The sequence below is a fragment of the Nothobranchius furzeri genome, chromosome 2 (genome assembly GCF_043380555.1).
Source record: "Nothobranchius furzeri strain GRZ-AD chromosome 2, NfurGRZ-RIMD1, whole genome shotgun sequence".
NCBI lineage: Eukaryota > Metazoa > Chordata > Actinopteri > Cyprinodontiformes > Nothobranchiidae > Nothobranchius > Nothobranchius furzeri.
The window spans coordinates 84,782,667-84,795,712 of NC_091742.1; the positions used below are offsets into that span (position 1 = coordinate 84,782,667).

Consider the following 13,046-nt stretch of genomic DNA (forward strand, 5'->3'; position numbering starts at 1 on the left):
CCCTGCGCAGCAGAGTTCCTGCTGCTCTAAACATTAAAATAATTGTTTCATTTTCTGTTCCTCACTTCTGATTACCTTCAATGGTGTCTGTTTGTTGCAACCAGCAAGTACAAAACCTAACTTGTTTTTATTTGACTATTTTTCTGTCCTGCCTGTTTATTATCTTCCTGCATCTCCTCTCAATCCTAAAGAGAAACTGCTACCTGGGTTCATATATATTCACCTCATGAGTTACCTTTGAACTGCAGTTCTAAAAGATCTACCGATCACAAAAACAGCAGAGTGCCGCTGCTCGCCAGCCGACTGCAACGGGACCGTTTTTGCTGCGGAGTTCGTGCCAGAGCGGAGCGGAGGTAGTGGAATCTTGGGGGTGCGTCACCGGAGAACAAAACAGGTGAAGAGCCTCGCTCCGCAGCAGCGAAATGCATCAGGCACAAATAACAGACAGAAAACATGAAAGGAAATGAGCCGACATGAACGATCGCGTGTTTAATTTGTTTTTGAGGTGGTGACACCTGATTTGGCGGTGCTCAGGACGCAGATGTCTGGAGCGCGTCAACGATCAGAGCTTTGCATGCGCAAACTGGTTAAGATTAGGATGGGGGTGAGGGGAAGGTAAAATTGCAAGACGGAAAAGGTCACAGTTTGGTTAAATGTCCGTTTTACCGCCGGTGTCAGTACCAACGCTCTGGCACAGCGTGTCGCCTCCGCCTCCCGACGCAGGGGCTCATCACCTGCTGGAGGACTGCATCTTGTCAGTCATTATCACGTGACAGTGACTAGTCGATGACAGGCATAAAAAGTCACTACAGAGCCGTGAAGTCGACTAGTCGACTAGTTCATACAACCCCTAGTCAAGACTATTTTTTTTCCTTTCAGTCAACCTCTGGTATGCTGTGGGGATTGGTAGAAATAGTCTGCCTGGCAACAGGCTGAATGAGTCATCAGTTTTTGGCCTTCAGCAGTCACTCCTGTAACTTGAGACTTCCTCTTTGTCGGTCCCGCCTTAGGTAGAAGTTACGTTGTTATTGGTCAGTTCTAGCTCAGAAGCAATGTTATTGGTTAGCGTAGGCTATGATGATTAGGTCTTTGTCCTCATTTTCTCTCTCTAAAAGTGCTGGAGTGGGAGCGGGAGGCAGAGTTGGAAGGCAATGTTCTGATCATGCTTTCGGCTCTCCGCTGCAGCTCATAAAATCAACCAATCTTCTCTGGTGTGCGTTCTTTTGGTTAAAATAATCCAATCAGAGCTCAGTCATGCAGTCAGCAGCTTCTCCTCCATCATGATGAAGACACATCCTGTGGTTGTTTCTGATCAGTTCCTCTGGTTCAGAAGGGTCCAGTTATCCATCTGCATCAAGAAAACAAAACCAGTTCAGAGATTGTTGGAAAAACTGTTCAAAGCAGCTGATTAAAAGCTGGAAGGACAGTTCTGAACCTTCATCTCTGAGGAAGAAACGTGGCTGAAAAAGTCCTGAATTCTCCTGGTTGGAGATCCGTTGGATGTTAAATGTAATAAAAAGTCACGAGTCAAACTCCCAGAGATGTTTCTGAGCAGAACGAGACTTTCTACAGACACAATGTCTTCGAAGAGCCATGGAGGAAATGATGCTGGGAATGTGATCCTACAAAATAAAAGCATGTGACTTGTTTTCAGAATTTAACACAGAGTCTCTGAAGGTGAATTATGATGTCAGGAACTTTTTCCAGAAACCAGCAGATTTACTTTGTTCCTTCTTTGTACATCAAACATGCAGCGGCTGAAGATGATGGAGTTTAGATTTCTGATCATCTGAGAGGATGTTACAAACATTAAAGATCCAGTGTGGAGAATTTACTGATGTTCATCTGAAATGGTTTCATCAGAGATTTTCTCACGGATTGATGTGATCTGAGTTACAACATGTTTGTGTTTCAGAGGTCAGAACCACAGAGGGAGAGCAGAACCTCCAGAACCCAGCTGTCTGTCTATGAAGAGTGACGGGTCCATGAGAAAACCTCCAGACTTCAGTGAATCTGGACCTTCAGACACAAAGTAAGAAAAGTGTTTCTAACTGATTCATTTGACTCCTCAGACAGAAAAACAGGATTTCTGCTGATTTCTGGTAGAACTGATGAATTAGTGGAGTTCTAAAGTGTTAAAAACAAGTTGACCAGGTGGAAATGCAGCTCTTATCAGAGCATCAGAAACACTTTTTTACTCTGACTTTCTGTCAGTTTGTTCAGTTGTGATTAAATGAGAGATTTTATTGTTTAGTCTGAAGACGTTTCTCCAGAATCACAGCAGGATGAAAGTTTGTCTAAAAGTTTGAACACATTTAACATTTCATGTCTGAAGTCCTAAATCTGGAGCTCTCTACAGGCTGTTTGCTGCCAACAAGAAGCTTCCAGAACATCAGAAAGAGTCCAGTTGGTTCTCGGTCATGATGAAAAAATGTCTTCACAGAGGGAGGAAGAGGAGTGCTGTTGGTGAGGAGGACCAGCTGTCCTGCTGTTCTTTGTGTCAGGACGTCCTGAAGGATCCAGTCTCTACCAGCTGTGGACACTGGTTCTGCAGACAGTGCACCACCTCATACTGGGACCAGTCTGCTCCATCAGGACTCTCCTCCTGTCCCCAGTGTGGGAAAAGATCCAGAACCAGAAGTGGACTGCAGACAGCCAATCAGAGCAGCTCAGGACCAGGTGAGGCGTTTCTGGTTACCTGTTGGTTTAAAACACGGTGTTTGGTTCAGAATGAAGATTTCAGGGGCCTCATTTATCAAGCTTGCTTACGCACAAAACGGGGTCGGAAAACTGCGTAAGCAACTTTCCACGCAAACTTTGGGATTTATGAAAGAAAACTTAGCGGAAAAATGTGCGCAACTTTAAGTTGACTAAGGACCTTGCTTACGCACATTTTGGACATGGAGAGCACCTGCAGTGCTGCTGCTGAGAAGGATACAATTATGAAATCCTGCAGCATTATCACTTGTACCGCTTCATACACACACACAGAACAAGCCCCCTCACACACGTGCGCACACGCGCACACACACACACAGAGCCTGAAGCGCAGAATACAGAATGCTGAATATCAGCAGGGGGGCAGAATTAGACAGAATGTCATGCATCTGTGACAGACTGACAGTGTGAGCGTCCTGTCACCGTGACCCGATTGATCATGCGCCCTGGCTACTTTGCCAGATGACATCCCTGTTTGGCTGACTGGTTAGCGCCTTTCACCCGGGAGTCTGGGGATCGAATCTCGATCGGACCATTTTTTTAATATCCGCCACAGATCTCTCTAAAGAACTCACAACATTGACGGCTTCAGCAACGCTGTGTCACTCCGTGGATTTTCTCTTATTTGTTTTTCAAAAGTACTTCCTTTCATTTCTCCACCTCACCCACAGGTACCTCAATTTCTGCTTGTGAAGTAGTGCTGCCTTGATCTGCCTTGATCTACGGTCGCCATCGTCATTGGCAGAGCGCTGCAACAGCCGGCTTATGTAAATGCATGAGGTCCACAAGGCACTTTGCATTGACTATTTATGGCAGTAAGTGGGCGTGGTGAGGGCGGGATGTGACTAAAAAGCAGCTGAGAAACTTTCTCGTTAGTCTCTGATTTATGAAGCGGAGATTGCGTGCAGCTGTGCGTACTCCATGTTGGATAGATCACAAACCTACTTGGCGTAGGTACATTATTTTTGCTGAGCTTAAGTACGGTTTTAGTAAGGATTCTACACAATGTTTGATAAATGAGACCCCTGGTACTTATGAAGATGATTCAGATTGAACTACCAATAAAATGTTGGAGGTTCTGCTGCAGCATTCAGATCTGCTCTGTGTCACATTTCTCAGCAGATGTTGGTCTGCAGGAGGTTCTAGAAGAACATCGGCTCAGTCTGACGAGCAGATGTGAACGTGTGACTGAAGGAAGTGATGAACCAGGAAGTAGAACCCTCCTGAACAGGATCTACACTGAGCTCTACATCACAGAGGGACAGAGTGAAGAGGTTAATACCCAACATGAGTTGGAGCAGCTGGAGACCACTTCCAAGACCAAGAGGCTCCATGATGCTCCAATCAGGTGCCAGGACATCTTTAAAGCCTTACCTGAGCAACATGGAGCCATCAGAGTGGTTCTGACCAACGGCGTCGCTGGAGCTGGAAAAACCTTCTCAGTGCTGAAGTTCACTCTGGACTGGGCCGAGGGCTTGGAGAACCAGGATGTCCATGTGGTGCTTCTGCTTTCCTTCAGGGAGCTGAACTTGATCAGAGATGAGCAGCACAGTCTTCTCACGCTGCTCCGTGTTTTCTATCCAACATTCCAGAAGATCCCAGCAGAGAAGCTGGCTGTCTGGAAACTTCTCTTCATCTTTGATGGTCTGGATGAAAGCAGACGTTCACTGGACTTCAGCAGCAGTCAGCTGCTTTCTGAGGTCACACAGAGGTCATCAGTCCAGGTGCTGCTGACAAGCCTCATCAAGGGGAACCTGCTTCCCTCGGCTCTGGTCTGGATCACTTCCAGACCTGCAGCAGCCAATCAGATCCCTCCTTCATGTGTCCACAGGGTAACAGAAGTACGAGGCTTCACTGACGCCCAGAAGGAGGACTACTTCAGGAGGAGGTTCAGTGATGAAGAGCTGTCCAGCAGAATCATCTCCCACATCAAGACCTCCAGGAGCCTCCACATCATGTGTGGAATCCCAGTCTTCTGCTGGATCACTGCTACAGTTCTGGAGAACATGTTGACTACAGAGCAGAGAGGAGAGCTGCCCAAGACCATGACTGACATGTACTCTCACTTCCTGCTGGTTCAGACCAAGAGGAAGAAGAACAAGTACCATGAAGGACCTGAGACCAGTCCTCAGGAGCTGATGGAGGCTGACAGGGAGCTTCTTCTGAAGCTGGGGAGGCTGGCGTTTGAACATCTGGAGGAAGGAAACATCATGTTCTACCAAGAAGACCTGGAGCAGTGTGGTCTGGATGTCTCAGAGGCCTCGGTGTACTCAGGAGTTTGTACAGAGATCTTCAAAAGAGAGTGTGTGATGTTCCAGAAACCAGTCTACTGCTTTGTTCATCTGAGCGTTCAGGAGTTTCTGGCTGCAGTCTACATGTTCCACTGTTTCACCAGCAGGAACATGGAGGTGATGGAGAACTTCCTGGGAGGAGACTACAGAAACTCATCTCTGGAGGACATCTTATGGGGAGTCATGGCGAAATCCCTCAGCAGTAAAAATGGCCACCTGGACCTGTTTGTCCGCTTCCTTCATGGCCTCTCTGTGGAGTCCAACCAGAGGCTCTTAGGAGGTCTGCTGGGTCAGACACAGATCAGTCCAGGAACCATCCAGAGGACCATCAACAACCTGAAGGAGATGAACAGTTATAAAGTCTCTCCAGACAGAAGCATCAACATCTTCCACTGTCTGATGGAGATGAAGGACCTCTCAGTTTATCAGGAGGTCCAAAAGTTCCTGAAGTCAGAGAACAGATCAGAGGAACTCTCAGAGATCCAGTGTTCAGCTCTGGCCTACATGCTGCTGATGTCAGAGGAGGTTCTGGATGAGTTGGACCTGCAGAAGTACAACACATCACCAAGGGGACGACTGAGACTGATTCCAGCTGTGAGGAACTGCAGAAAGTTCAGGTGAGTCCAGATGTGTTGATGAGCATCATCAGTCAGTAGTAGTTATTAGAGCTGCGCAGTTTAAACAGAAAAATCACTTTAGTGAATGAAAAAGACGTCAAAGTGAATCAGAAGGTTTAGAGTCTGATTGTGGACAGACCAACACTCTCTGCTGCCTCCTTCTGCATCAGAGCTTTGTTGAGGGTGAACTTGGTTTATTTGGTTCCTTTTTCAAGAACAAACAACAAATCCATCACTGCTTTCTGGTGAAGTGTGTCCACACACACCTCACTGTTCCACATCAGAGCTCTGAATCCCAGTCCTGCTAAATCTCTGATGTTGTGAACCTTGAAAGCTGGACATCAGCAGCATGTTCCTGCGTGTGCACCTGAACAGTTGGAGCTGACAGGAACTGGAAGCAAAGAGATCATCTTTCCAACTGGACCTGTTCACTGAGCTGAACTCAGTCTGAAGGTTCTGAGCTCAGATGGAAACTAGAAAAGAGTCCAAATGTTTTCCTACAGCAGACGTGTTGATTCTGACTCTGGATCAGATCCTGCTGACAGACTGTGGACATGATGGAAGCAGAAATGGAACGCCATGTTCCCTCCTTCATCTGCAGATTAACGCTAAACTAAGATTCTCTTTAAAAGTCTGCAGGTGTGAAAGAGACTGAACAGATTCACGGGCTCATGTCAGACAGTCAGATGGACCAGATGAAGCACAGATGCGAAGAGCAGATGTTCATGAGATGATGACATCACTGTTTAGTCATCATCTGATTTCAGGATGTTTATCAGACAGATTCTCTGATTTTATTACAACTGACTTGAACTTTTCTCTCATCACAGATCTGGTTATCATTCTGGACTCTTAGAGATTCACCTTGAAGTTGTGTCCTCAGCTCTGAAGTCCAACCCGTCCCATCTGACAGAACTGGACCTGAGTGTGAACATCCTGTCTGATTCTGAAATGAAGATTCTGAGTTCTGGACTGGAGAGTCCAAACTGTAGACTGGAGGTTCTGAGGTCAGTTCACTGCAGCTGTTGGAGGTTTTCTGTGTTTAACCTTAAATAGTTTCTGGACACGTTGGTGGGGGGGGGGGGGTGTCAAATATTGAGATCATGTGACCTGATGCCAGCATTCAACAATGGCCGTGTTCGAGTTGAGCAGCGCCTCGCCTGGAAAAGAGACGAGAGCAGACGGACGCAGCAGGGGGAGTGGCTGAAAGCCGGCGTTTACGTCGGACAGATTTCCCTACATGTGTCGCTCGCAGGTGACGATGGATGAAGATATCACGTTAGCGTTCACACTTGTTTAATTTTACATTTTAATTCTGGTGCTTGTTAGCAACTGACACACATGCTTGTGGATATCATATATTGTAGACATGTGCATGTGAAGATATGACTGTAATAATAAGTAAAGGTTAGCAGCTGTAGGGTTTTAATAGGAAACGTGACAAAAGAACACAAATCACATTTCTCTTTATGGCCTATATAGTTGTCATCATCAACGTAACATGATTTACAGAATACATGTGACCAACTAACATTTTGCGTTCTATCAATGGATGTTTTGCTCAAAATATGAACCAATCAGAACTTAGATCAGGTGAGAGCCAGGCGTTTCCCGTCATGCCCTAGGTTTTGCAGCCAGTGGAGAGCAACTGCAGCGCCTTGCTCCAAAATCTGCGGCCGCCTTGATCTCACGAGGTTATCGTTGCCTACGTAGGCATGACGTCAGAGCAAGTCGGACACAAATCTAACCGGCATGCACTGCGCGCCGATCACCGGTGATCTAATCTGTGCAGAACTGGCTCATCTCGAACACGGCCATTATCCTCAGTAGAGCTGTAGCGTAGAGTAGCGTAGCGTCGATGACGTCAGCGACTTGATTCTAAAAATTCTACAACGTAAGATCCGGTCGTCGGCGTACCACACCCACTTGTTGTGTTCCCAGGGGTTTGTAAATAAAGGATTCTGTCTGCTTTTCCTCTCTTTTCCGCCTTCACTAACATCTCCGCCAAATACCGAAGACCCGGAACCAGATTTTCTTTTTTCTTTTTTCAAAACTTTATTGAAAAAGATAATAAGTATACATACAAGTTGCATCCAAAACTGAACACAGAACAATACATGCCAGGGGGTGCGCTATAGAAATGTTACACACATCCAGATAAATTGTAGGTAGTGCAAATAGTTATAGTTTTTCAAGCTTTTTTATTTAGTGATCCACTAATTTTATGTAAGATTCCGCTACCAGATTCTCTTCCTGTTTCACCCGCGTTCATCTCCCGGTAACAGACAACAACCTCCGGGGTCAAAGGCGCTGCCTCGTCTCTATGGCAGATGTAGAAAATCACCTGGAACAGCCCCTTCATATCATAAGGAATCTTCTTTCAGACATCAGGAGAGCTGTTTTTGTGGTAGCTGTCTCTCCTCTGCGCTGGTTAGTGTGCTGGGTCTTTTTGGTTTATTTCTACGTGGTAACTTGAGCTTAACGTTGGTAAAGCTACCAAAGCTTGTGTTTGCATGAACTGTAATGTTTTGGTCTAGAGTTGATCTTTTGTGTGGTGTAGATCTCCCTTTTGGATGCATTTAGAGCGCTGTGCGCTTTTGATTTAGGCCTAGTCCACACGTAGCCGGGGTTTTTTAAAAACGAATATCCGCCCCTCCAAAAACTTGCATCCACACCACCCCGTTTTAAAAACAGACTCTGTCCACACGTACCCGGATAAATACGTTGTTAAGGACATGCCAGACCTGTAGGCGGCAGTACTTCCCCCGTTCTTAACCTCGTCCTTCATCTGTGGTCTTCCGCAAGGAGCAGTAATTCCGCTTGCAACAACAAACAAGCAGAAAGCGCTTGGACCATTGATGGATCGGGTAGTGACAGAGCGCAGCTCTGAGGGCTTCCATGATACCGGCTAGTGTAAACACAGGTCGCACACGTGATGTCAGCATTTTTTTGTCGCGGAAAGTGACGTTGCGGACCTTAAAACTCCGGTTTTGTCTGTCCACACGCAGACACCCAAAACAGAGAAAACGCAGATCTTCACTTTGGCCGGAGTTTTTAAAAAACTCAGTTTTCGTGTGAAAAAACTCCGTTTTCGTGTGGATGACAGGCCAAAACGTAGGAAAATATCTACGTTTTGGCAGATCCCCGGCTACGTGTGGACAGGGCCTTAGTTTAAAATATCACCTTGAGTTTGGTTTGACCACCCAGTTTAGAGTTTGTACCTTTTGAGATCCTTATTTTGATCTAGAACCCAGTAGTGTTTGCCCAGTGGGACATCTTTAACACTAGTTATTTGTACTTTTGTTTTAATTCCTCACAGCCCGTATTAGTTTTGTTTGTTAGTATTCCCAACCTGTGGGTGGAAAGATTGAAGTATCTTTGTAAATAAACCTGATCATCGTTGTAACTTTTAAATCTTCTGTTATTGTCCCTTCCTTTATGCACACGAGCCAAACTCTCCAGGAAGGGTCGTAACACCACTCGCCACATACACAAGAGTGACAAAAACAAGCAGCATGGAGAAAGAAACTCCGTCTCCAACCACCTTTCAGGCTCAGCAGCCGGCACTCTGAAGCTCCACATGTCACCAGAACACAACCCACCGCAACACAATAAATGCAATGTTATACAAAATGGAAGGCCTGTAGTGTTTATCCTCTACCAGGACCAGTTTATTACATTTTTGGGGTATTTATTTGAGATTTTCTGGTTTTTATTAATCGTGCAACAGAAAACTAGTCGTTAGATTAAATTGTCTAAATAGTCATTAGAATATCTTTGGTGTGTTTTTACTGTGTTTGGTTTCTATTTTCATTTTTGGTTCTTTTTAAAACACAGGAAAGGTTTTTCTTTACCTTGCTGACGTACGTTTCGTTTGCCGACTGCAAAACATCCTCAGAGCTGACGCTGATGGTGGCGTCACTTCCTACTCGTTTATCCGCGGGCAGCAGAGGACGTTGTCGCCCTCTGCTGCCCGCTCTCCCCTCTCCGATGATGCAGTCCCATGCGCGATCCAATGAGTAAACTCCATCGTCTCTGATCATGGTCCCACATCCACGTCTCCTTATCTCGATAGCTTCTTCTATCCATCTTTTGTATTTCTGTTGTTCGCTGTTTATGATCCTTGTGTTGTCCCAGTCCATTACATGGTTTTCTCTTGTGCAGTGATCTGTTACGGCTGACTTCTTTATTGTACTTTCTGCTTCATGTTTTGCTGCTCTTGTGTGTTTTCGACTTGTTTCTTTCTCACACTCCTTTCTATGTTCTATTGTTCGTGTGTTGAGTTGGTCGGTTTCTCCTATCTATGTTTTATTGCAGAGTTTGCATGGGATTTCGTAAACGACTCCACATTTACGTCCAGCTGGTATCTTGTCTTTTGGGTGTACTAGTCTGTTTCTAACTGTTGTGTATGGTTTTGTTGGTTTGTTTATGTTGTGTTTTTTCATTGTTGCTCTTATTTTTTCCTATCAGTTGTGCCATGTCATCTGCTGTGAGGTTTGTTCTTTTGTGTAAAGTCTTGTCCTGTCTGATTCTGTTAACTACTATGTCTATGGTTTTTTGGGTTGGTGTTTTTGTGAACAAGGATGTGACGACTTTAGTTTATTTGGGATTAAAAGCAGGCTGTGGCTCATTTTCAGAGTATTTGTTTCATTTGGTTTAATGCGACCATAAAGGGTGTGTTGTCATTTCTGATTAATAACAGAAAAATAAAATTATTAATTTAGTTTAAATTATTTAGTTCATGTTTCTGTTTTAACCTGCATCCTGTTGGCTTCAGCTCACTGCTTTTATTCTTTATTCAGGTTGAGGAGATGCAGGTTGTCAGAGATCAGCTGTTCTTCTCTGGTCTCAGCTCTGAAGTCCAACCCGTCCCATCTGACAGAACTGGACCTGAGCTTTAACATCCTGTCTGATTCTGGAGTGAAGGAGCTCTGTGGTTTCCTGGAGAGTCCAGACTGTAGACTGAAGGTTCTGAGGTCAGTTCTCTGCAGCTGTTGGAGGTTTTTCTGTGTTTAACAAACTAAAATCATTCACTCATTCTTAAGAGAAAAGAAATTAGCTCAGTTTGAAACTTTAATTTAAACCTAAAAACTTTTTGGTTGTTTCAAAAGTTTAAATGAGACCATTGTAGGGTTTGGTAAATTGAGTGCTTTAAGAGATCAATATATATATTACCTCTACTTATGACCAATAAGCTGTGATACTCTATCTAAATATAGAATATCAACCTGCTTGGTCCTTATTGTGTTTTAATCAGAAGATTCTAGGATTCTTTGTTTATTAAGGGATTGTACACACTTCGTTTTGATTCAGAAAAGAGTCAGGTTTATAAAAGTAAGAATTTATTTTACCAACAATTAAAACATGACAGGTTAACTAACATTTACTGTGATGGATGGAACTAGATGTGATGTATGAAACCTATGTGTGAATGCGATGTTATCAGAACTTCCGTATCTAGGAGAGCTGAGTTCTGGATGTAAAAGAATTTGGTTTGCGTTCAGCTATGAAGTTAATTATTATCAAAAGGCATCAGACGCTATCTGTGTGTCTACTTCACCCGTTTTCGGAGACCCTCTTGGTGGATCCGAAGGTTAGAGGGGTCGGATGACCTCTGGCACCCAGGTCCAGTCGATTGACCACAGCACCAACTTCTCCAGTCCAGAGATATCTCGAGTCACGACAGATGGATGGAACCACGGGTCTGGGACTCTTAAGGAGCCGGAACAATATCAGCTTGTTCTGCAGGAACCGTTTGCTGTATCAGCTTAGCAGGTGCAAAAAGATTTTGACGACGTGTCAAAAGCTTTGATGGTTAAAGAGGGTTTTGCTTCAGATGACCGGTCTGAAGCTTTCTCTAGAACTGATGAATCACCAGAGTGATCCAGTTTTAATGTTCTCATGTTATGATTTGTGTAGCCAACCAGAGGTTGACAAGTTTGAGGAATATTACCAAGACAACCTCAGAAGCACGCCTTCTTTGATCCGGAGGCTCTGATCTGGGGTAAAGGCTGTTTATGTGTCACGCGTTAACTTAACCTTACTTGTTCTTGTGTGAGTGCAAATAGTGATGACCTTGTCATATTAACATGCTGGAACATATATCAATCTTTCAATGTAATCATAACATAACATTCATTTCAACCTTCAATCATTGAGCACAGATTAATGAAAGCATTTCATTATATTATAATTATTATAAGTAGCAATAAACAAATGTTTATTTAATGATTATTTAACGTATAAGTTTTAGAAGTTCATATTTAATTTAAGAAATCATACTCTGATTTAGCAACTAATCCGAGCTGCGAGTGTTCACTTATTTGGAGGCATGAAGAGTCCTGTAGGACGATAAGGGAAGCTTGAACCTTGAGGAGAGAACATTATTGTTGACAATTCGTTATCATGTGTTCAGAGCTGCAGAGAGGCTCTGAGCTCCAGCTGATGGGATGAAGGCAGGCTGATTTAAAGGGAACACGTGCAGTCTCGTGTCTCCTTTTTGACCAGATGTTGAATGGTCAAACTGTACCTAAAACTGACCATTGCTGGACGTTACACCGTTTTAGAACAAAATTAGGTTTCAGTTTTTGCTCGTTAAATCCTTTAAATCATTTTTAACTTAGAAAAATGTTAAACATAATTTTATCGTTTTTGTACTTTTGACATGATAAACATAATTTATTCCTTTTAAATTATTTAGGTCATGTTTCTGTTTTAACCTGCATCCTGTTGGCTTCAGCTCACTGCTTTTATTCTTTATTCAGGTTGAGGAGATGCAGGTTGTCAGAGATCAGCTGTTCTTCTCTGGCCTCAGCTCTGAAGTCCAACCCGTCCCATCTGACAGAACTGGACCTGAGTGGGAACATCGTGTCTGGTTCTGGAGTGAAGGAGCTCTGTGGTTTCCTGGAGAGTCCAGACTGTAGACTGAAGGTTCTGAGGTCAGTTCTCTGCAGCTGTTGGAGGTTTTTCTGTGTTTAACAAACTAAAATCATTCACTCATTATTCAGAATTAAATCATTTATAAATATTTTGTTCATGTCAAACATTAATTTTTTTTATAACTTTCCAATTTTTCCAAAAGTTTAAATAAACATTTTAGAACAAAAACAAGTTTCTGTTTGAACCTTTAAATAACTTTTACTGAATAAAATATTAAACATCAGTTCATCATGTTTTTGTGTTTCTGACTTAATAAAATAGATGAATTGTATTTAAATGGTTTAGTTCAGTAGGTCTCTGCTAGCAGCAACTATTGATGGGGTGTCTGGAGATAGAATATAGCTGAAATATGGAGGAAACACTATTGCAGGATGTTTAACTGTGTCAATAGTGAAAGGTTCAATATTCACTACAGTTGTGGCCTGATTGTCTGAGCTGATGAAGTCCGTCTTGCTACTGAGAAAAAGTCATTAAACAAAGC

At 43.7% G+C, this 13,046-nt stretch overlaps 1 protein-coding gene across 6 annotated transcripts in view; it reads left to right on the forward strand.

The window, feature by feature from the left end:
- The window catches only part of LOC129160753 (NLR family CARD domain-containing protein 3), a 272,871-nt gene that overhangs the window by 26,524 nt on the left and 233,301 nt on the right, over positions 1-13,046 (forward strand). For all 6 annotated transcript variants that reach the window (XM_070548078.1, XM_070548080.1, XM_070548081.1 and 3 more), the window contains exons 5-10: positions 1,916-2,032; positions 2,360-2,679; positions 3,838-5,626; positions 6,457-6,633; positions 10,429-10,602; positions 12,391-12,564. In XM_070548078.1, the coding sequence (XP_070404179.1) occupies positions 1,916-2,032; positions 2,360-2,679; positions 3,838-5,626; positions 6,457-6,633; positions 10,429-10,602; positions 12,391-12,564 (2,751 nt within the window). The remainder of the gene's footprint in view (positions 1-1,915; positions 2,033-2,359; positions 2,680-3,837; positions 5,627-6,456; positions 6,634-10,428; positions 10,603-12,390; positions 12,565-13,046) is intronic.